Source organism: Notolabrus celidotus, chromosome 9 (assembly GCF_009762535.1).
Source record: "Notolabrus celidotus isolate fNotCel1 chromosome 9, fNotCel1.pri, whole genome shotgun sequence".
Lineage (NCBI taxonomy): Eukaryota > Metazoa > Chordata > Actinopteri > Labriformes > Labridae > Notolabrus > Notolabrus celidotus.
In genome coordinates this window covers 19201006-19224203 of record NC_048280.1, presented here as the reverse complement: position 1 = coordinate 19224203, position 23198 = coordinate 19201006, and the positions used below count along the sequence as shown (strand labels likewise).

The 23198-nt window shown below is 43.6% G+C and overlaps 1 protein-coding gene across 1 annotated transcript in view; it reads left to right on the top strand.

Annotated features, from left to right (window-relative positions):
- Positions 1 to 20512, top strand: part of LOC117819067 (transcription factor COE2-like) — a 28618-nt gene extending 8106 nt beyond the window's left edge. Inside the window, 12 exon segments of the mRNA XM_034692271.1 lie at positions 13698 to 13709; positions 14338 to 14407; positions 15849 to 15990; positions 16987 to 17037; positions 17040 to 17116; positions 17336 to 17462; positions 17589 to 17677; positions 17787 to 17852; positions 18266 to 18440; positions 18539 to 18718; positions 18815 to 18985; positions 19166 to 20512. Of these exon segments, the coding sequence (XP_034548162.1) occupies positions 13698 to 13709; positions 14338 to 14407; positions 15849 to 15990; positions 16987 to 17037; positions 17040 to 17116; positions 17336 to 17462; positions 17589 to 17677; positions 17787 to 17852; positions 18266 to 18440; positions 18539 to 18718; positions 18815 to 18985; positions 19166 to 19197 (1192 nt within the window). The 3' untranslated portion in view covers positions 19198 to 20512.
- Positions 20513 to 23198: the final 2686 nt, after the last annotated feature.

Here is a 23198-nt window from a genome sequence, read left to right as displayed (position 1 = left end):
TCTCTCCTTCCTTACTTCCTTCCTTCCTTTCCTTGGATTGTCTGTCTAGAAACACTCACTTCATATACGTCAAGGACCCTTTTCTCTCCCCTCCTCAGTTCGAGCTGGCTGGCTGTTGACAGTGTGTCTCAGAGGATCTCTGCTGAAGATAGTTTTCATATAACGGAAAAATCGGGCTGTTGTCTTTTGAAATTTTTCCCAGAATACCTTGGAGCAGCTGTTTTTCTCATTTACTGTTGCACATTACTTTCCCAATAACCCCCTCGGCGCTGCTTTTATACTTCCTCCTAACATGGCCAAACATCATCCAAAATTTGTTTGTAAGCTCAGAGAGGAGAAGAGCGATTAGTTGTGTATCTTCTTTTTCCTCCTTGTGTGTATGTGTTTGTGTATGTGTGTGCAGCTCTCTGGAATCATTGACCTACAGTCCTCTTTAATCACGCTGGGCATATCCCCTCCTGATAGGGGCTCCTCTCTCTTGACTGCTAAATCCTCTCCACTGGGAGCAGCCTATTAGCAAACAGTTAATGTTTGATAAGCCAATGAAATTTTGTGTTGGCCTGTGCCCTTTATCCCATCTTTTGTGCTCATTATCTTTTTACTCCATGCATACACACTGAAGAAGTGAAAAAAAAATGGAAGTGCAAGCTTTTTGAGTATGTTTGGTGCACATACACAGACTATTTGTCATCATATATTTTTATGCGTGTGTGGAGATCCTTGCACCTCTATTTATGTATGTATATGAATGTATGTGCGATTGTCTATGTGTCTCTGTGACCCCTGCTTTGACCTTTTTCTCTAGTCACTGCTTGGGTCTTAAATTATTCATGTGTGTGTGTGTGTGTGTGTGTGTGTGTGTGTGTGTGTGTGTGTGTGTGTGTGTGTGTGTGTGTGTGTGTGTGTGTGTGTGTGTGTGCGTGTGGTTGTGTGTCTGGAGGAGACGGTCTGTTTCTGTGGCTCCTGCAGTAATCAGCCTCCTGCTCCCAGCCCCAACACCTGTTCTCCAATTAACATGCAGCGTGCTGGGGCCCACTCGCTCCTCTTGCTTTCTACCCCCTTTCTTCCTTCTTTACTCTTTTCTCTCTCGGCCTTATGCTCCCTTGCTCCCCTTCTTGCCTACTCCTACCTCTACTTCTGCACTTATTCTCTCTTTTTTCTCGCTCTCTTACTGACTTCTTCTCTCCATGTTACTTAATTCCCATGCGTTTCTTTTCCATTTTTTTTCCTACACCTTACCATCTCCTCCACCACCAGCAGCTCCTGCCCCCTCCCTCCCTTTAGCCTGTCTAATTTTGCCATAATTAGGCGGTGTCATTAGGACACCTACCCAAGCACAAGGGAGTTTGCAATTCCCCAAACGTCCCAAACCCCCACTTTTCTAATCTCCTTTCCATATTGTTTCAGTTTTTTCTCCCCCTTCTCCTACTGCTGCACACACCACCCCTCCTCCGCCTCCTCTTCTCCCTAATCCTGATTTGAGTGAAAGGAGAGAGGAGATCACAGCTGATCCATAGGGAGGGGTGCAGGGGATGGAGGGTGGAGGGGCTCAGGGATGAAAAGGGCAAGGGGAGTCGTTGACAAAGAGATGACTCTTGTGGAGGAGAATTATCTAATGCCCGCTGCCTGCTGTGTCTAATAGTTTTACAATTATCACATCTTAACTTTGGTGAACTGCAACACTCATAGGCCTGATGTGACTTCTCTGTTTGGACAGGGTCGTATCTATGAATGAAGGAGAGGCTTGTTGACTGATTGGTTAGATGATTGATCAATAGACATATGGATAAATTGATTTCTTTGGGCTCATCACCATAAATCTTCCTTAATTCCTCCAAGCCACACTGTCTGTTTTTACTACTTTTCCAGTTTGTTTGTGGTGTTTTTTTTTGTTTTGTCAAGTTTTGTCTTTTGCTTTTATAATGTTATATGTTTTTTCTAAAACAGTAGCTGCCAGAAAAATTATGGATCCTTTCGTTTGCCAATTATAAAGAAAGTATTTGAAAATTTCTAGATAATGGATTGATAGTTTAGGTGATTTATGAAGACTAAATATTTTTGCTGCATCTTGCTGCTTGAAAGAGGTTTCTCTGGATTTATCTGTGAGTTTCAAATTAATTAAGCTTGTCACAAATCAAAAATAAAACAGCTTGATATGTAATGCTGGTTACTTTTCACCACTGTTTGCTCTGACTCCTTAGGAGTCATCTTCTCTGAGTAGTTCTCAGTATTAACCCAGGCGGATCTGTTAATGGTGGGATTATTGCCACAATGACCTCTGACCTCTGAAAAACTATATTGGTTCTGGGCCAAAGCTGGCCCCTGTATTTATGAGTGAACCATGGCTTTACAATGGAGACAAGCAGATGTCAGTATTAGTATTAGACTGTGCAGTTTGAGATGGGAGGGGGGGGCAGTTCTCAGTGTGAGTGCGTGCTTTTATATTTGGCTAAGAAGCTGGGATCAATAGTTGGTCATAAGGAGTGTGTGGAGGGATCCATCGCAAGGCAAGAGCCCATGAAGGGGGGTGGGGGTGGGGGTGGGGGTGGGGGGGTGATCAATGGCAAGCACTATCTCACTAATTGATCGTGTTTCCAAGAGGGGTCTTTTTTAACAAGCGGGCGCTCAGAGAAAAGAAGAATAATCAATAGGAATTTTCCAATGTTGTCAATATGGCTTCCCTCCCCTGGACTCAAAAAGAGCTCACAAAGATCTCAACATTCTCTTGCTGATCTGATTTTAATACTGACTCCAACTACAAAACCTTAATTCAGAGACGACTACTATCACCTTAAAAAAAATTGCTCTCTGATTTGATAATTTGACTTTTTTCTTGATGGCTAGTTGTCGTGGCCGATTGCTTGACTTCTGATGCTCGGCTCCAAGAGGAATCCATTACTCTTAATCTCAGGTTGTGGGTTGTATTGATCTGTTTGTAGTCCTGGTTCTAGTTATGTGCATGTACCACAGCTTTGTTTCCAACTAGCCAGCGCAGGGGTCTGTTGTTTTCTCAATTCTAATCAATGAGTAGTTGGTTCCACACTCAGTAAATGTTTTATCCGTGGTTATTTTTCATTAAAAAAACATGCGCAGATATTCTTTCTGAAAAGTTGTATTCTATAAGAGAGTGCGTCACAGACATACATGCACACAGATTGTCAGTGTTGTAAAACTGTACCCTTTTTTATAGTTTTTTACGGATTAACACTGTCTGGACAGTGTGACAATAAGCTATTCAGATGTCATTTGTTGCTGTATGTTAATGTCTCAGAGAGCCAGTCTGACCATCTGTTTCCATGTTACTCCATCCACCTGCTTGTGTCTGCCCGTCTTAAACAAATTTAAAGAAATAACACGCTCCAGGCCACTTCCCCCAGTGCTTCTGAATGTCTTTTTCACTGCAGTCCATCCGCTCGTACAGCGGGCCAGATAGTTTCTAACCCTAACCCTTGTACTGCTAATGGTGGGGAACACCGGCCTCGTCCCTGCTTCAGCTTCAACAGAAAATAAAAAAGTCTTTGGGAAAAGAACATTAAACTATCAGCCAAAGAATAAATGCAGTAACATTTGTTGGACTGTGTCAGGGGTCGAATTCCTCCCCTCCTCCCTGAAGCATACTCATGCACTGCAGCCAAGTCGCCCTGTTAGGTCATCATATATGAGAGTTTTATGTGTGAGACAACAATGTCACTTTAGGAGATTGTTTCTCATAGCCCCAGTATAGGGTTCTCTTTGAGCTGTAAACTGCAGCTGATACTAAACTGCAGATATCTTTGTTGATACTGGCATGCTGTACCTGCGCTGCCATTACATTTTCTGTTAGGTTTCCTGATAATGGCCTGAAGTACCGAGCTAAAACAACGGGAAAAAGGGAGTTATTCCATTCTTCCTGGCTTTTTATATTTCTTTCTCTAAAGGGAAGTCAGGGTGGGACAAATCAGGATTCTTTGTGAGCAGCTGAGAAAAAGGAGGCTAAATGGTCTTGGACAATATCTGTTGTGGGTCACTTTCCTTTGTCTTTATCCTACTTACTGAGGAGATACAGAGGAGGTGCTTTCTCTCCTCCCAAGTTGAGCCTGTGGCCACAGAAACAGCTACAGTAGTTGTTGGAACAGTGGTTGAAGCACACCTGTGGAGTTTCTATGATGGGAACCCTGGCATTACATATCTTGCTACTGGAATCTGAAGTTTTTCTGACATTGCACACAATCTAACAATGTAATTTTAGAAATATCCTGTAGCCAATCAGAAACCAGTATCAGAACCCGAATTGTCCAGGTCACAGTGATGCTGGGTTGCACGGCCCACTGAAGCACTTATTGATATGTGTGCATAAACTATCTGTCTGTCACGCATATATACATGCACACAGACAAAGTCAGACTCGGCGGTCCCCTCAGTCCGCTGTCACAGGTCTCTCCCTGGTGGGCGAGCACTGTCCAGTCCCTCCAGACCCCCTGTCAGTGAGCTCCTCAGGCAGGGGGAGGCCAGGCAGCGTGGCGACAGGGCCCTGAGGCTCCAGTGCACACCACGGCACACAGGCTGGACCACTGAGCAGCTGGCACCGGACCGCAGGGATGGCTCCTCCCTTGGGGCATCGCGGGAGGGAGACTGACACGAAGACAGACAGGGAGAGACGATGCGATGTCTAGAATATCAAATCCACTGACAGGTACTGTGAGAGGAGACTCAGTCAGAGTCAGACTGAGGAAAATGAGTTCAGGGACCTTTTTTGTGAAGATCTGCATTGTGGTTTCATGTGAACCAGGAACATCCAGGACTCCAGTGTGCGGGGGAAGTGTATAATGAGTGCTGGGTTATGAGCCGAGTTTGTGTTTGGTCACCTTTGCTCGGCACCGGCCCACGTTAGCTGTTGTAGCTTGAACCCTGACATGAGGAGTAGGCCTGGTTTGTTTTCTTTTGGGGAGCCTACAGAGGGGGCAGTCGGAAACAGAGGACAGCCCAGAAATGTTTTGACAGGAAATAGGATTGGACTAGCAATGGGCTACTGGGGAGGAACAGCAGGGGAACTTTTAGAAAAGGGAGGGGGGGAATTAGAAGTTTTGAGTTGCAGCTCAATGGTGCTCTGAAAGGCCTCACTCTCCTGGAGTAGCTGGGGCAAACCCTGCCATTTGTCTGGCCTCTAATAGGGTTCACCTTTGGTTGAGCAGTGTAGAGATTAAGTAGGGGCACTTAGAGGATCAGAAGGGGGCAGATTAGTGTGATTTAGAGGGTTTTTACATCTAGAGTGAGTGAGTCATAGGGTTGGATGTGTGACTTCAGATAAGGTTATCTGTGGGTTTATTTTTTAAGTAGAATTCCAGCTTTTTGTCATTTATTTGCTAGGAGATCCTGTAGCAGTTCAGTCAGGATCATATGTGTGTGTCTTCATGTGTGTGTGTCTTTGTGTGTGTGGGTGTGGAGTCAGAGGCCAGTTCGCAGTGGTATTTAGGAACAACAGTTGTTTTCTTTGGCTGGATGTTGCTACTGTGGGTGAGCTGTGTGTGTGTGTGTGTGTGTGTGTGTGTGTGTGTGTGTGTGTGGTGTGTGTGTGTGTGTGCGTTATCTGTCATCCTCTTCTTAAATTTCACTAATTACTTAACAATGCCCCCCAGTGCTTGGCCGGCCCACTGGCCACCTTGTTTGTTTGTTTGTGTGTTTATCTGGGATCTGGATGGACTGTATTCCTCACAGGAGATACATTTCTGTAGAAATCCTCCACCCTTCTACTTTTTAAATATTCTCTAACACTAATATTTACACATGTGCTGTATTTATTCTTAAAATTGGATTAAGTCTTCCTTTGGCTTGTGCTTGAAGCAACATGGTTCCTCCTGCGGGATACTGGAAAAGAGAGCAAGGCGAAGATATTGTGCCATTTCCAGACAATAGATCTGCATTTAAAAAATGTCTTTTACTGACTGTGTATAACAGGACATGATTTAGTGTGCAAAAAGACCCCTGCACTGATTTTCTGTATAAAGTTAAAGCAACACGGAAATCAATGCTGTCTTTTTATGTGATTTTCTGGCGGAACTAGATGCAACAGATGTGAAATTGTTTCAAGAAAAAGAAAACTTGAAGTGAAACAGGAACAGCAATTTAACGATTGCAGTGTTACAATCTTTTGCATGCATGCATCTCAATGTGTGTATCAGTGTGTGTGTGTGTGTGTGTGTGTGTGTGTGTGTGGTGTGTGGTGTGTGTGTGTGTGTGTGTGTGTGTGTGTGTGTGTGTGTGTGTAATAGTCCTGATGAATCTGTCAGGGCTGAGGGCAGGGGGTGATGTGACTGCTGACAGGCTCCCAGCAGGCCTGCTGAGAGCCCCAACAGTCTGCGTGCCCTCCCATGCAGCCCCCCCCCCCCCCCCCCCCCCCCCCCCCCCCCCGGCTCCCCTTCTCCTCTCCTTCTCCTCATCCTCGGCTCCACACATTTGCTGTGTATTAGCCACGGACAGTAAATTACAGCACCTGGACTCTGATGATTCCATTCCCATCTCTTCACACGTTCCTCCTCCTCTCTCTCTCCCTGCAGCACCATTACCCCAGCTCACCTTCTCTCTTCGTCTGTCTATCTCCCTCCTTTTTCTTGCGTTTTGATCATCTCCCTCACCTCTGTCTGTCATACTCGTCCTCGCTCTTCGCACTCTTCCCACCATGTCAGATTTCTCTCCCCTTCTGTCTTTCTCTTTTCACTTCTGTTAGACTTCTCATCCTCTGTTTCTTCTATTGTGTCACGCTACACAGCGCTGCCTCCCTTAACCATCCTCAGCGCTCCCCCCTTTACTTTCTTACAAGCAGGTCCCTGTTGTATCGGATTCACAGGTTTCTCTTCTACTTCTCTCTCTCTCTTGTCCTCCCTCCCTCTCCCTCTCCCTCCCCTCTTTGCTCCCCCTTCCTCCTTGCCTTCTCTCTCTTTCTGGAAACAGATGTTGTTGTCAGATCTTATCATTACTGGCTAATTAAGAAGACATCTCTTCTCCTTCTGTTGTTGCCTCTCTTTCCTCTCCTCTTCCTCTCAGTGGCATCCATCCCACAGTCATTGTTCCTCTCTTGGAGAGGTTTCAGGTCGAGCTTTGATACGCACGTGTTATTGGTAAATCTGATTAGGGGCTGATTGATTGAAAGGGTATTGAAAAAGTAAGATTAGTTCTGCTGTATTGCAGATGACCCCTGGTTTGTTTGAAATCTATTCCTCTGTAGGATGTACTCCTTTCCCATTTGACAGTTGAGAGTATATTTGAATCCTTGTCCCTCAGGAAGCGCTGAGCATGCTGGGAAAGGTGAGGCCACTGATGGGACTTCTATTCCCTGTCCTGGTTGTGAATTCATGTTCTCCAGACTCTGAATATATCCCCTATCCATCTATTTGGCAGGCTGACCACTGTCCCATGTGGCCAAGCTTAGTATGCAATCTATGCTTTTGGCTAAGCTTGTGAGACTGAAAAATTCATTCATTTGAAATTGTTGAAATGCACATTTAGCAGCTAGCAATGTGAGGTTGTGCAGTAAAACACTTTTGCACCCAGGAGAAGGCTCGTTGAAACACTCGAGTGCCTCTTGTGTACGCTTCCCATCATCCCACTTTCCTCCTCCTGGCACTTTTTTCCTCTCCCAGCTCGCCTTGCCTCACTCACTTTAGCGGTGGCAGGACTGAAGCTTTTACAGCGCTACCAAGCTCCATAAATCAGCACTAGTGGTTTAAATGTTTGGCTTTGTCACAGTTCTCAGGTTAAGAGGCGGGGTGGGCTGGGGCTGAGGTTGCAGGGGTGAGGCCAGCCTGGGAGGCGAGGGGAGGAGAGGCCGAAAAGGGCACAGCCAAACCAGCGGCAAATTTATAAGGAGCCGAGGTCTCATGTGTGCTCTCTATCAGCCCGAGAATACCTGAAGTCAGTTACATACAAATGTTATACTCGGCTCCATGTAAGAGACAAGACAAGTTGTCTCCTCAATTTAATCTGAAATAGTCTGCATTGTTATTTCACTCAATAATCATCATAGTAAGGAGTAAGAAGACAAGACTATGACTCTCACATGGCATTTAACCCTCCTGTTATGTTCGTTTCTCTGGAACAGCAAAAATATTCCTGGGTAAATTTGACCCGGGGCATATTTGATTATCCAAAATTGTCAGAAATCCCAATACACATTTTTTTTAAATCCAACTTTTAACTCCATCACTGACAATTTAAATCAAGATTTGGTCCATTGGTGTTCTTTACTTCTCACAGATCATGATGCACTGATGATAACTCACTCGTTCTTCATTAAAATTAATGTTAAAACTTTTTTTAATGTACATTGGAAAGCCCTCAATATAAATACAATAGTTTACATGACATTGATTTTTGTTTATTTTATTTTAATTTTAATTTTTTTTATTTCTATGAAGTGATGTTGATAAATTAGCACGACTCCTCTTCTGTCACATGCTGCCCAGATTTTTATGCTGCATTTAGCTGGTTTGGAAGGCATATTTTGCCTAAAAAAAGTGTTTCTGCAGCCAGCCTCAAGAGGATTCTCGATGAACTGCAGTTTATAACACTTCCACATGGGCTTCACAGTTTGAGGCGGGGATTGCCGCTTGGGTATGACATGAATGACCAGGCTAACCATAACATCGCTTTTGCATTTGAGAATGAATTAGTGTAATTCTTATCATTTTAAGTTTATGTTCGGTTTTTATATTTTTATTGAGAGGAAAGAACAAAGGACAGAGCAGGAAACTAATGGCAAATGGCAAAGGGAGGTGGGATGGAATCAAATCCAGGCTGTCCACTTTGAGGACTATGGCCTCTGTAAAAGGGGCAGGTGATTTAACCACCAGGACAAACCAATGCCCCTCTTATGTAGTTTTGACTAACAAAATCAAGTCTTTCACACAGCCAGGTGATAAGGTGTAACGCTAACAGCACTCAGTCTAATGCATGACATATTCTGGATCCTATATTCTGATAATGTTTCTGTTGTTTTCATTAGTAATTATTTGAATGGTGGTTTGCGATGCATGTAAGCACATATGCACAGATATCGTTCAAAGTCACACAGGAGAAGTGGTGTCATGACAAAAACTTTTTTTTGTCATCAGGCTTATTTTGTGATAAGTCCCACGCTCAGTTGCTTTATTAATGCCTAACATAGAGTCAGTTTAGTTGTGTGACATTTGTTGTTGGAAGGTGAGTGAAGCTGGTGCCAGAGATATCCTGTATGTTTTAGAAGGGGGGCTGGTGTGAAAGGTCCTGTGGTGGTATGCGACAGAGGGGGTATCAGTTCGTGGAGGGTTTTCTGTGCCCCATTAGCAGTGTCAAAGGTCATGTGCCCCGGGTGTTAACCCTGGTGACCAGTCTAGCTTCCAGTCTGCCAGGGGACCCGAGGTCCAGGGGTATTTATTACTGCCCCCCTCCCTCACCTCCCTGCTCCATCCCCCAAACACGGCTCTCCACATGGAGGAAAACAAACACCTCCATCCATCCCCCCCAGCCCTTCCTCAGTCCGGCTACATGTACTAATTAGACACATATCCATACACTGATGCATGACGACCCATCTGTAGATTTCTGGAGTATACATAGGTCAATGCTGGTTTATCCAAATCCGTGCACATAGCCATGGGCTGCAGCATGTTTTTACATATTTGTCACATGTTTTATTAAAAATCAACCGGTGCAAACGTCTAAATTTTTTTACACTTATTTTTAGTCAGCCTTTTTCAAACCTTTTTCAATTTTGTATGATTGATTTTTACAGGCAGGTCAGGATTCGTTCCTCTTTACTTCTTCAGGAATATGTGTGTATGCGTGTATGCGTGTATGCGTGTTTGCGTGTATGCGTGTATGTGTTTGTGTTTGTGTGTGTGTGTGTGTGTGTGTGTGTGTGTGTGTGTGTGTGTGTGTGTGTGTGTGTGTGTGTGTGTGTATCTTGTGTGTCTAGTGGCTGACATATTCATGCATACGTCCATACATCTGGGCCTGCTGTATGAGTTAGTGCTCTCAGTGTGTGAGTGTGGCAGAGGAAGGCCCTCTGCATGTCAGTATGTTTTAATGCCTCACATCTGGTTTCCTAATTTTCCTCCCTCCCTCTATCCCTCCTTCTATCCCTCCCTCCCTCCATCCACCACGATGTCAGGACACTGTTTTGTTTTTTCAGGGCGGGTGGGGGGATGTCTGATGAGTGATGGCTCTGAATACCGGACATCAACATTCTTTCAATTTCTTCCTCTGTCTTTCCTCTTATGTTCTCTATCTTTCTGTCCCTCCGTTACCTCTCTCTTTTAATTTCTTACAATCTGTTGCTCTTTGACAAATAATGGGGGTCAGAATTAACGGTGCAACTCTTCTTGTATCATCATCACCTCTGTCCTTATATCCATTCTAGCTCTGTCTGAGCAGCAGGGCATCAACATAAGCTGAACAAAAATTACGACTATCCGATCCTCCTCCACATTCTTTGCCTTAATTTTTCCCCTCATATATTTTCTGCATTAAAACATAAATTTTTCGTCTTTAGAGCAGCAATCCAAAAGAGAAGGCCCAAAAACAGCAGGCAGTGGAGAAAGTTTGCTAGCAGTGATTGTAACTAACCTGAACCCAGCGTTAAAGCCTTTTACATCACATGCTTAAAAAGCTGCTGCTACCAGTAAACCTTCATTACAATGAGCGCAGAGGGTGATGTGTTTTATGTCTATGTGAAAAGGCAGTTTATGTCAACAGTGATTAGTGCTGATGAATGTCTATGAACATTTTGTTGGGGGTCCTGTGCTGCTGTGGTGCTCTCTGCATGATTAAGGCCATATGTAAAGCAGAATGTGTCACACTTGTGTGTAACAGATGCCCTGAAGGAGTGAGAAACATGAAACTAGAGTCCACACTGAGGGGGGAATATCACAAAAATCTGCGTTTCTTGTATTGTTTTTAGTGTTGTGACTTGCTGGTTGCTGGTTGAATGAGATTTTGCTAAGCAAGTTGTCACCATTGAGATGGCCGCATCACGCTGTGAGGCCTGTGTTTAGTCTTGGGAACTGAAGCAGATGCAGACAAAAGGGAGCAGAGGCCTTGACAGAGATGCAGAAGTGAAGACAGAAGAGAAAAAAAAACAGACTCCCTGTGGTGCCTCAGTGGAAATGATCCCAAGGTTTCGGACTTGGGTCTATGTTTTGTTTGTGTTTCCTGTTTTAAGCGAGTCTGTGGAGGGTAGATTTGGTGGACGATAAAAACTTGGTTTCCATTTCCAGCCACAGTGGACTTTGTGAAATTCAATTACTTTCAAATTTGTCATCAATATGAAACAAAAATAATCATAAAGCTAGCATTTATGAACTTTGGTGTCATATTTGTTAGTTGTTTTAATTCCACAGGAAGATATTGTTTTTAGTTGCTTTGTTATGCTGTCTGTTTGGCATAACAGAGAAAATGAAAACAAAATAAATCATCATTATGGACCATAGCTTGTATATAAATAATAATCTACATTTTGAACATTATAGACATTGACATACCCAAAAGACATTGAGACAGTCTTCTTAGCAGTCTTTGCTCTGTGGTGCTGACATCAAAGTGTTTAAAACAAACAGTCACCATTTTACTCTGCTTTATTCTGTGAATATAAAGATTATTATAAACACACAACAGCTATTGTAGCTCTTTGAAAATAGCCTTCCTTCTGTAATTTCCCTGTGACATGAAGATCACCTCTGTTTCTCTGCATGTTCTCCTTATCTCTTCCCTCTGGATTGGGAGGTGTGTGGGTGTATTACATTACCCAAACAAAAACAAACAACAGCAATATTAACTTTTGCAACACAATAGAGGAGGGGATAAAAAACAGAGGGTCCTCGACTTCTTATTAATTATGCAAGATTAGTCTAATTATAATTCAGCAAATGAATGTGTGGCAGAAGGTGCGAGGCGACGGGGCTGGGAGATTTGCAGTTAAGTGGGCAGGGGGAAGCGGCTAATGCATGCTAATATATGCGTCAATGTCTCGCTTTAATTTCAGCATTTGCAGCTGTGTGCGTCCGAACTGAGGGGGGTGAAAAGTTGACTCAATGGGTTTTTGGGATGGGGGCAAGGTGGGGGGTGGGGGGGTGTGGCATATTAGAGTGTTCATGCATGCATGTGAATGTGTGTTTTGTGCGCGTGTGTCTCTCTGTGTGTGTGTTTGAGGCATCTGATGTCATACAAACAGGGACTGATGAGGAAAAAGTCAACAAACAAGGTCAAGAACCCTCAGAGGGTGCACAAAGCCTGAGATGGACAGAGACAACCTCTCAATTAGGGATGTGATTTCACAATCTGAGGCGTCAGTGCAAGTTTTATCATGTCAGTCAGTCAAATGAAGGATGACTGCTGCTCGGATGAACATTAAGTGGCTGACAGGCCTGTAGCATTGAGGCTAATGTGGCTAAACCACAGCCTGACATGGACAAGGTAATCAAAACCAAAAATGTGTTTCCTGCTTGGACTTAACTCCTTATAAATGGCAGATAGGGGCTTTAAAATGAGCCATAATGTAAGAATCATTGCCCGGGATAAAACTTACAGACAGCAGAGCCCTCACCAGAGGCAGTAAAATGAAAAAGGACACCTTCGATTATGGTCCCATTTCAGAGTCAGGAAACAAACTGTATAACTATCCTTTGATATGTCCTGCATATGTAATTTGAAATCATGTTGAACTTCATGATGTCCGATAGAAAACTTCAAGACTCATTACAAAGACAGTAGTGGAAGAAAGTTACAGACGTGCAGACGTGCTCTTTTACATGCTTTCACCTAAAACTAAAGCCGAGTGCAGCTTTGAGGTTGGATGTCCAAGCTTTCTTTCATAAATTATAATCCCCCTCTGCCAACAACAATATTGATTGTCCTCCAACAAAATATCTCAAAATCAAAAAATATTGGGACACACTGTTGGAACTGAGAGCTGGTTCAAACCGGGCCCTGTTCACATGGAGGAAGCTGGAGCGAGTGATGGAAGAATAGCGAGTACACGCTGACAGAATGAGGGAGAGATTAGTATTCGATGGGAGGGTTCAGGGCTGAGGGGCCAAAATGAAGTTGCTCTCCAAACAAGTGCTCTCCATTAACATGACTTATATTTGCAAAGAGCGCATTGTGGGTGGGATTGGAGCTAACCATGTAGCCTGAAAAACCGCTGCCTTTTTCTGCAGCATTTGTCTTCTGCACTGTTGTTGTTTGTTTAATGTGAGTATTAACGGATGTGTTTTTTCATGGAGATGACTGAGGTGTGTTCTCTGTGAAGTGAAGTGAAGTGAAGTGGACATCTGGTTTGAGGGAAATATTTTAGCCAAATGCCATAATTAAATCACATTGCTGCCTGCATCACTTCCAGGCTCATTTTTTTTTATGTAACACACATCCTCACAGCTTCTTCTTCTTCCTCTTCTTCCTCTGTGAGAATGCCATGTGGATCCAGTCTGCACCTGCCCTCTTTATTTCCTGCATCTCACCTCGCTGAATCTCTCTGCTCGCCGCATTTCAGTGAAGGAATGTGTTCTTGTTGTTGCCTTCTCTTCCCATCCCTGTCTTTGCCTCTCAGCATGGGGACTTTGGGATTGCGGCAGAGCTGCGTTGCCATGGCAGCGGGCCGTGTTGCCGAACCTTGTACACCTGGGATTTGGAGTCGCTCTCTCTCTCTCCATAGTCTCCATCTCTCTATTTATTCCACCTCTCTCTCTCAGATTTTTCTTTGGGTAGCAGAGGCTATCAGCACCCTCTCTCTATCTCTCTGCTTCCGTCAGTCTCAGCAGCCCTCACCCTCCAAAGTACTCTCACATACGTAATGAGACACATATACTTGAAAACAAAATTCATGTCCATACCAGCGCCTGTGCCTCCATCACTTCCTTCCACCTCCTTGTTTCACTTTCTCTGTACTTGTCTCTACTTCGTTCCCTCTCCATTCCCATGTGGGGTTCAAATGCGGCATTGCGGGATACCACAGTCCCCTGAGTCCCCCTGGCATACATCACTGTCTCAGTTTACTTTGAAACACAGCAGCGCTTTCACCGGACTGTACTTCAAATTCTCCTCACGTTGATTTAAAGTGTAATAACATTGACTTTAATACTGCGCTAAACAGCTGGGTTTGATGTCAGTAGCTGTATCCATATAGATGTGAAGAATGAGCGCACACACCAAAGACACACACACCAACTTTCACCACAAGACCCGTCTCAGAAAATAATGAATGTCTCCTTTGACTGTCGGTGTGTTTGCTGAGTAGCAGAATATCATATACATGATTCTTTCGCGTGCCTTCTTATTTGCTGATGTACAAACATGTGTCCTCTTCTTTACCTCTGCAGGTTTTTCTTGAAGTTTTTTCCTGAAATGTAACCAGAATTGTCTGAAGACGGCAGGAAACCCGAGGGATATGAGGAGATTTCAGGTAGGAAACAGAAGGGGAAAATGCATATGTGTGCTTGTTTTTATGCAAAACAGAGGAATGGAGGTGACGTTGTGGGACATGGTTTTTTTTTTCACTGATGCAATATTCACCACAAAATAGCATGATTTTATAATGAATTTATTTTCTTAAGTACAGTGCATAACACTCTGGAAAAGTTTTTCCAGGGAAAGACATAGAGGAGGGAGTGAGAGGTGAAAGTTAGAAATCAATAAGGAGTCAGAGAGACGGAAAGACAAATGAAAACGAGCTTGATATGTGGGAGACTCTGTCATTGGGTGCTGGGGAGCAGGAAATAGGGTGAGGTGTTTCAGAAGTTGTCAAGAATTGACGTGATTGGCTCCAGATGGAAAAGGTCATGCTCCGTGACCCAGGAAGTGGTCACAGGGGACACTCCAGCCTCACTTCCCTGCCGTCTTTCAGCACCAGCGGCCTCCCGTCTGGCATTCCCAAATTTTCTCCAGTGAAACCCTCGGTCCCTTCCTCTTTCTCCGTGCTCCCTCTGCCTTCATCCATGTTTGCTTTAACTCCTGCGACGTGACACATGCTAAGAAGTTATGAGCACACGGGTGCTCCAACGCTCTCATCTCTGGGTTAAAAGGTGATCAGAGCCGGACAGCAGTCTGCTGCTTGATCGATAATTTACAGTTATTTTCCTTTGGCTCCCCCACCCTCTTCACCACCTACGGCACATATGCTTCTTGTCCTCTTCTTTCTTATGCTCTTAACCTGCAAAATCACTGCCATGTGTTTACTTTCAAGGGAGTGTGAGGTTTTGACTTTTCTGTAAATGTTTCTCAAAGTACATATTATGAAATATTCATGGTTCAATTGAAAACAACCTTTTCCTTACCAACACTCGATCTCTTGAAAACATGCTGTTAAACACACAATCAAAGTCATTATCACTTTCAGGAAAAGTATAAAAACCCATAAATATCCACCTACAAAAACCTACAAGTATTCGATCATTAATTATATTTGTGTGTCATCCATGTGAGGCAGATGTGGGAAGGGACACACATGCTGCGGCCAGAAAATCAAATTAAGGCCACTATATATCATCCACTGCTTTAACGGCCGGCTAACATGGGAGATTTGCTCCATATGTTTGGTGTCATTGAAGGATCAGGAGGAGACAACGATGAGCCTGCTTCATGCTGTATGAATCAAAAAGTTAGAGGCCATATGGAGCCCTGATGGAGGAGTGGAGGGGCGTATGAGCAGTTTCATCCCCAGAATGCAGCCATATTATAAAAAATCCCAGCCATGTCACATTACCTATTGAGAATTATTACTCTCACCTGTGCGCGGAAACAAATTGTTGCTCGGGGACTTTGCTGTTGCAACTGGAGATTGTGGCTCACAGCGTGCTGTCTCCGTCGAGCACACACACTCATGTTTCTATTTCTGTTTCTTTCAGGTGGTCCTGTCCAGCACCGTGAGCGTCGACGGCCACGTCCTCGCAGTGTCTGACAACATGTTCGTCCACAACAACTCCAAGCACGGCCGCAGAGCCCGCAGACTTGAACCAGGAGAGTCTGCAGAGAATTCTATGGAGTATGGTGAGGCACTGATTCTTCAACAATGTCACACCCCATTCATCTTTTTTTCTACTTTATTACATGTCATCTTCATCCTTCACACTCAGAAACATTACACATACCAATCCAAGGTACAAACTGTTACAGCAGGTACTTCAGTTATATGATGTCCATTAATAATCACCATGATAAATCAAACATAGGCAGTGATGCTGCTGAGGTCATTAACTGAGCTAATTGATGTATTCATTAACTAAATATATCCCCTCATACAGCTCAGATGTTAGTTATATCTTATCTCAAAGCGTGGAAAACCAATCTATTCTCAGTTGTGAGTGCACTCATCACATTTTTGTCCACACCAAGAGAAACACATTACAATGATCTGTGAAGTGAAGGACACATTTTTTATATAAGTACTTTAGTTTGGTTTCATTTGGAAATTTAATTTTTAACATTGATTCATTAATTGATTGCATACATATTGAAGCTGACAGCCATTAACTGCTTCTCTGTTTATTTACAACTTAATTCAATTACATTGAGACAACAACTTAATCTAAAATAAAACTCACACAAATAATCACTGATCAGTTGTGATTGTTCACGCTGTTGTATTTCAACTTTTCGCTACACACTGCTCCACGGCTGTTCTTGTGTTTCTGTGTGTGCTTCTCATAACTGTATTTATATTGTAGAATGCGGCTGCATTGCTCTCAGGTCATGTGACTTTTTGACCTACATTTGCGATGATTTTTCGCATATAGCACCTGGTATTCTGGCAGTTTGTGCTTTTATTCAAACATTAACGCCATATGGGCAGAAAGAAGTAGCCTGTGAAAAGACAGGAGATTTCAACTTTCATCCATTTAGTTTGTACAAAGCTTCTCATGAGGGGAACTCTAAATGTTCAGCATCCTCCTTCTGAGACAGGTTTAAAGAATGCTGTACCTGTGGATTTGTATACTTCATTGGTTGAACCCCTCAGAGTAACTCTGGCTCTGCTCTCCTGTGCAGCGACCCCGTGTATCAAAGCCATCAGTCCCAGTGAGGGCTGGACCACAGGGGGGCCATGGTCATCGTCATTGGGGAGAACTTCTTTGACGGGCTGCAGGTGGTGTTTGGCAGCATGCTGGTGTGGAGTGAGGTAAGCGAAGTCTCCAAAACATCTCACTAATGATGCTGCACTGTGAATCGTATTTTGAAATGATATTTATAGCATATGGCTTGTCTCATTATTTATATGATTAATGGACAGACTACTCTAATTAATCCTTCACAGTGTTGTGTTAGCCTAAATATTTACAATGCATGCAGGGAATCAGTTGGTGCTGTTTTGTGACGTGGTTTCTGTCCTGCTCCTTAGCTGATCACACCGCACGCTATCCGTGTGCAGACACCTCCTCGACACATCCCTGGGGTCGTGGAGGTCACACTGTCCTATAAATCTAAACAGTTCTGCAAAGGAGCGCCTGGACGCTTCATCTACACAGGTATTCAGTCAACACTTTGTGAATTTTTTTAAGAGTTTAAAGTTGTAAACAAGTTTTCAACAGATAGAAGTTTTGCAAACATGGGATTTTAATGATGATTAACTAGTGATGCTTGTTTTATTTCAGCCCTAAATGAGCCGACTATAGACTACGGTTTCCAGCGCCTTCAAAAGGTCATTCCTCGACACCCTGGTGACCCGGAGAAACTAGCTAAGGTAAGACTCATTTGAAAAGACACCAAGCATTTGCATGGTGATATTTTCATCGACTCTGCTTGTTGGACTCATATTAAGACATCCATCTAACAAATTCTATTCCTTGCAGGAGATCCTTCTGAAGAGAGCAGCAGATCTTGTGGAGGCCCTGTATGGAAATCCACACAGTAATCAGGTAAGCAGCAAAAGCTTTGATACATACATCGGCATACAGCATATTTACATAATTTGAAAACACAGGTCTGCATGTTTTAACCTCTTGAATGGTAATGCAAATCACTACCATATTCTTTGCTGCTTCTATTGTTTCCATGCATTTCAGTAATAAATTGTCCAAGTTATGACACAGGCATAATTCAGCAGGGCAGTAAGTTTTTGGTTAGGTAAGGATAGAAGGTAATCAAGTTCAGGGCAAGGACTCTTTGATGAGTTTATTGAAGGTAGTGGTTCAGAAAAATTTCCTTGAGAGGCAAAAGATGAGTGATTCTGCACATGTAACAAGTTGAAAGTCTGCAAAGTTTATCCCTGGGGTTATTTCTGTGTGTGTGACTAGCTTTGCTAACATCTGCATCCCTGTATCTCCTTTAGGACATGCTGCTAAAACGTGCAGCCGACATTGCAGAGGCGCTCTACAGCGTTCCTCGTCCTCACAGCCAGCTGCAGGCACTGCCCAGCTCACCTGCACATGGCAGTGTAATGGGCCTGGGCTCTTACCCCTCTCAGCTCGGCGTTAGCATTGGGGATCCAGGACAGAGCAGCCAAGGTGAGAATAATGAGACATCAGGGTTACAATGAATCAATACTCATTTATTTCCACTCCAGAAGATCAGAACTGACTCAGTGGTTTAACATTTTCTGCAGGTTACATTAGAAATTCCAGCAGTTTGTCTCCGAGGGGTTACCCATCAGCCTCCACTCCTCAGCAGTCCAGCTATGGGGGCGGAGGGATGACCGGAGGCTATGGGACGGTTCCCATGACAAGCCTGGGTGTACCTGGATCTCCTGGTTTCAGCAGTGCCTCCCCTACAGGCTCTCCTTACAGTAAGACCTGAAAACTATCCTTGAGTTTGAGTGTACATTATCTTCAAACTTCTTTGTATATTAAAAATTGACTTATTGTTGCCTTCGCCTCCACAGTTATGCCCTCAAGCCCCACCATACCAGGAAGCTCCAGCTCCTCTTCGTCTCTCTTGCCTTTCTCCTCCTTCCCGTCCGCTGCTAAACAGAAGAGTGCTTTTGCTCCGGTACTCAGGCCCCAGGGCTCTCCCTCCCCTGCCTGCCCCGCCTCAGGGGGGAACAGCTTCAGAGGTAGCCATCCGACTCACTATCTGACCCCCCTGTCTGAACTTACGAATGCAGTCTAACCCCCTTCTACTAACCACTCCAAAGCTTTGCCTGAACAACACAGAAAAAAACGTTGCTGGATGTACAGTAATGCAAAAGCTGATTGATTAGAGTCATAGATTTTGTATATTTTTTTCTCTTCAGCGATGACGGGCCTGGTTGTTCCCCCGATGTAGCAAAGCACCCACCCCAATCTACCCCCAGCCACTGCTTCACTTAGCCCCTGCTTTGGCATTAAGAGGGCAGGGAGGATGGAAAATTGATCACTAGCAACCATGTTTAAACGTCCCTCCTGAGTTACCCCTTTGCCATTTCTTAGGCAGTTTTTCATCCAGGTGGATGAACAGGACGGGGTTTTAAAAAAGTCCAAAGACCAGCCATCTCCTCTCGAGGCAGGGCAGAATACTTCACCCACAGCTACAGGCACAAGGCTCCTTAACTGACAGCAGCAGACTGAACTGGATACTGCTCTTTTTGTCATGAAGTGTCTGCATTTTGAGAGGAAACAAAGGAAATCTTGAGCCTCTAAGCATCAGAATGAACCTCTTGCCTACATCACATGCAGTACATGGATCTCCAAAATCGGCCCAAACCGTGACCAGAGGCGTTCAAGACATGTCATGATGAGAGCATTTACAGCTGTTGGATGAAGGAAAACTGTAATGTTGCAGCTCTGAGAAGGGTGCTATTTGTCTGTGTATGGACACCTTAATGGCATGTGTGTTCACTGTCTGTGAGTTAGTGAGAGCTTCTTTTATAGTAGACTTTTTGAAGACAATTTACATTCCAGAAAAATAGACCCTTTATTTTTTGTTCTGATCTCTACGGTTTTACAAGGGAGAACTCTTTGTCTCGAGGGTTATTACTAAAGGAATTCATATATTGATTTATTTAAGAACAAGCAATTTAACTTATTATAGTTAGTATAGGGAATATAAAACGTGTTTTATAAAGTGGTCCTTTTCCAACTGTGGCTGAATGAAGTTATCTCAACAATTGCTAATTAATTTGTCAAATGTTCACAGGGAATTGCTCTGAAACTTTGGATTAAAACAACCAGTTTTCAGGTTCTTGCATAAAGGAAATATGTTAGATAGCCGTATCCTTTTTAATTTCACTTTTTAATGCATGCTTTGTCACAGCAATGCCCTGATATTATTTCATTCCACATTGCAAATTTTGCATTATATGACTACAACTTATAGATTGTGCAGTTTCATTTTAAATGTCTCAACCAAGCACAGGTCTCCACTCACTATGCAGTACGGTCAATGAAAGCACAAGCTGCTCAGAACAAGAACGAGGCATACGAGGCGTTCATGAACCCATATCATGCTCATCTCCCTATTACTGATCTTTGTCTATGTAACACAAACTTCATTCTCAGGATGTGAAATCAAAGAACACAAAGAGTAGCTGACATTTTCAAATTTGTTTTTAGAGTTTGGTTAATTTTATTTATTTAAAAGTTATTACCAATTTAATATTATGTTTTTGAAGCCATGTTTTCCTTTTGAAACGGTACTAAAATGGTGCAAATGTGATTTGTATATCTTAAGGTGTAATTATATTTTGTCCTCCAAATAAAACACAAAAGAAAAAAAGTCACTGATGCTGGTTTGAGATGTTTCAGTTCTTGTGATTTGTCTTGAATTCCTTTTAAAAACTGTATTACATGATCCTTTCCAGGCTCCACATCTCTGGCTTTTTCTGGATCTGTTTTTGACTGTTCCTATCACCTGTGTGCTCGTACAGCTTGCTACACAGTTTTGTATACATAGCTGATGAGCCAGCATCTTAATTGTGATGCGAGCGTTAAAGACTGAGTAGAGCATGTCAAGATAAACAACAACATCCCCCATCTCTCTCCTCTCCAATAAGCCTGCTTTTCTCTGAGGACCGAGCCTCTGGGGGCCCGAGTGAGAACCACATGAGTCTCCCTCAAACGTGGCCTCCTCCTCTCTCTTAAAAAAAAAAAAAAAAACACACACACACGCTTAGACATGTGCCTCACTAAGTCTTTGTTTGGTGCTGCTTCATCCTGTCTTTCTTTCCTCTCTTTTGCACCCCTGAAATGGCCCTTCTCCACTAATGTAATTAGCACTGGTAAAGGAGGGCAGTTAATTACCCACTCTATTTTGATCGGGTAATTAATGTTATGCCAGGAAACAGCAACTGTTTCATTAACATAGCGCTCAAAGCAGTGAGGGGGCAGGGTGGCACCCGTGGATGCATGTCTGTCTGTGTTTGTGTGTGTGTTTGTTTGAAACATGTATGGACAAACAGTGCATCAACAACTCAGCATGATGACAGTGAGAGACACGTGGACTTCAAACAACGGCTGACACTCCCTGTGATCCGACCTCAACAGGAAGTCACTGTTCCCCTCCAAGCTGTCTTTGTCACCATCAAGTGGCACTTGTCAAAAAAGCCTCATGCTGCTGCCTCCTCCTCCTCTCCTCCTCCTCCTCCTCCTCTTATCTCTCTCTCTCTTTTGATGTGCTGTTAATTTGACAAGTTAGAGTCAGCTTTGTTGCCAGCACCTCAGCATTCATCTTGCTGAGTGCTCCTTCTGCCCAGTGGTGCAAGAGCCATATGCTTCTCTTCCACATGGCTGTTCTGTCATTGCTGTTGTTCTTGTAGCTGCGTTGGTGCCATTTACCGTCTTCCGATCACAGTTTGGATAGAGACAGGATGAGATGCCACCTGCCACCCAGTCGTTCCACATCACGCTGTACGCACAGCTTCAAAAGAGCACCAAGCTGCTGGATGTGTGAGAGCAAACACCATGTCATCTTTCATTATCGATACTGCAAAATCACTGATGAGCTCCCATGTTTAAGTTACAGAATATTACTCTTTACATATAGGGAGCAAAGAGCACAAAACACAACCTGTCCCTTTGGCTCTCAGGGGATGTGTTTATGTTTATATACCCAATTAGCCCTCTGGCCACAGCACAGCCATGCATTAGGATGACATTAGCCCCGGGTGTATGTAGCGTCTGTGTGAGCATAAAAATACACTGCACCCCGCTCTAATTTGAGGCACAATTTAATATAATAATAACATAATTTCAGGGGTGTGTGTGCCTTATTAGGTAGACCAAGGCAGAGCTTGACAGAGGTGGCCCAATGTTTTGTCAAATAGATTGCTAGATTGGCCTCACACACCCAGCCGGTGTCCTATGCCTTTGGCCCCTCAGTCAAACCTGCATTGTTGCCCATTAGACCGCTGGACCCCGATTCCTTTTTGCAAAATGAATCCCCCACCCTTTCTGCCATTCCCCTGGGTGTCAGTAGAGTGGGGTGGCAGATGGGACAGACACAGAGCTGCCCCATGAGACCCCCCTCCCCACCCCAACAAAATACACACACATGTAAACACACGCACACACAAGCACATACACCTATAGTTGCACACTCAGACATGCATGCATGCACATATGCAGAAGCACACACACACACACACACACACACACACACACACACACACACAACACCACACACACACACACACACACACACATACAGCAACACATAGCTCCCCTGCCCCCAGACACAGTCCTCATCTGTCAGACTGCTGCTTTTGTCCAGAGCACCGAGTGAGCTCTGCGAGCAGTGACGTCTCCGTCCCTGCCTCTCAATCTGTGCTGTTGGTGTGTGTGTGTGTGTGTGTGTGTGTGTGTGTGTGTGTGTGTGTGTGTGTGTGTGTGTGTGTGTGTGTGTGTGGAGGACATAGATCAGCAAAGTAACAGCTTCATGGGTCAGATGTGTAAGTAGGGAAATTAAATTTCAAAAGTCATGAAGTTGTTTCTCCTGTAATGCCCAAATCACTTTCATAATTAAACATTGAAGTTTACCAGACCTTAGGAGTTTTACAATGTTACGTATATTTATTTTATTACTTATATCATGTTAACATTTTTACCACTGAGTTTAATCTTTGTTTATTTAATCTACATCAATGTAAACTGTTAAAAAAAAGGCAGTTGGCATAAAGATGAGAAAATGATGAAAAAATGAGAAATTAACAGACATGAGACATCAAATAAAAATAAATCAACAAAGTCAGAAAAAATGCATTGTTAGAGCCCAGCATGGTTACTTATGAGGACTATCAGGTGCCAAGTTTCAATAAATTGCAGCATGCAAAGTTCAGACTATGTGTGTTCAAC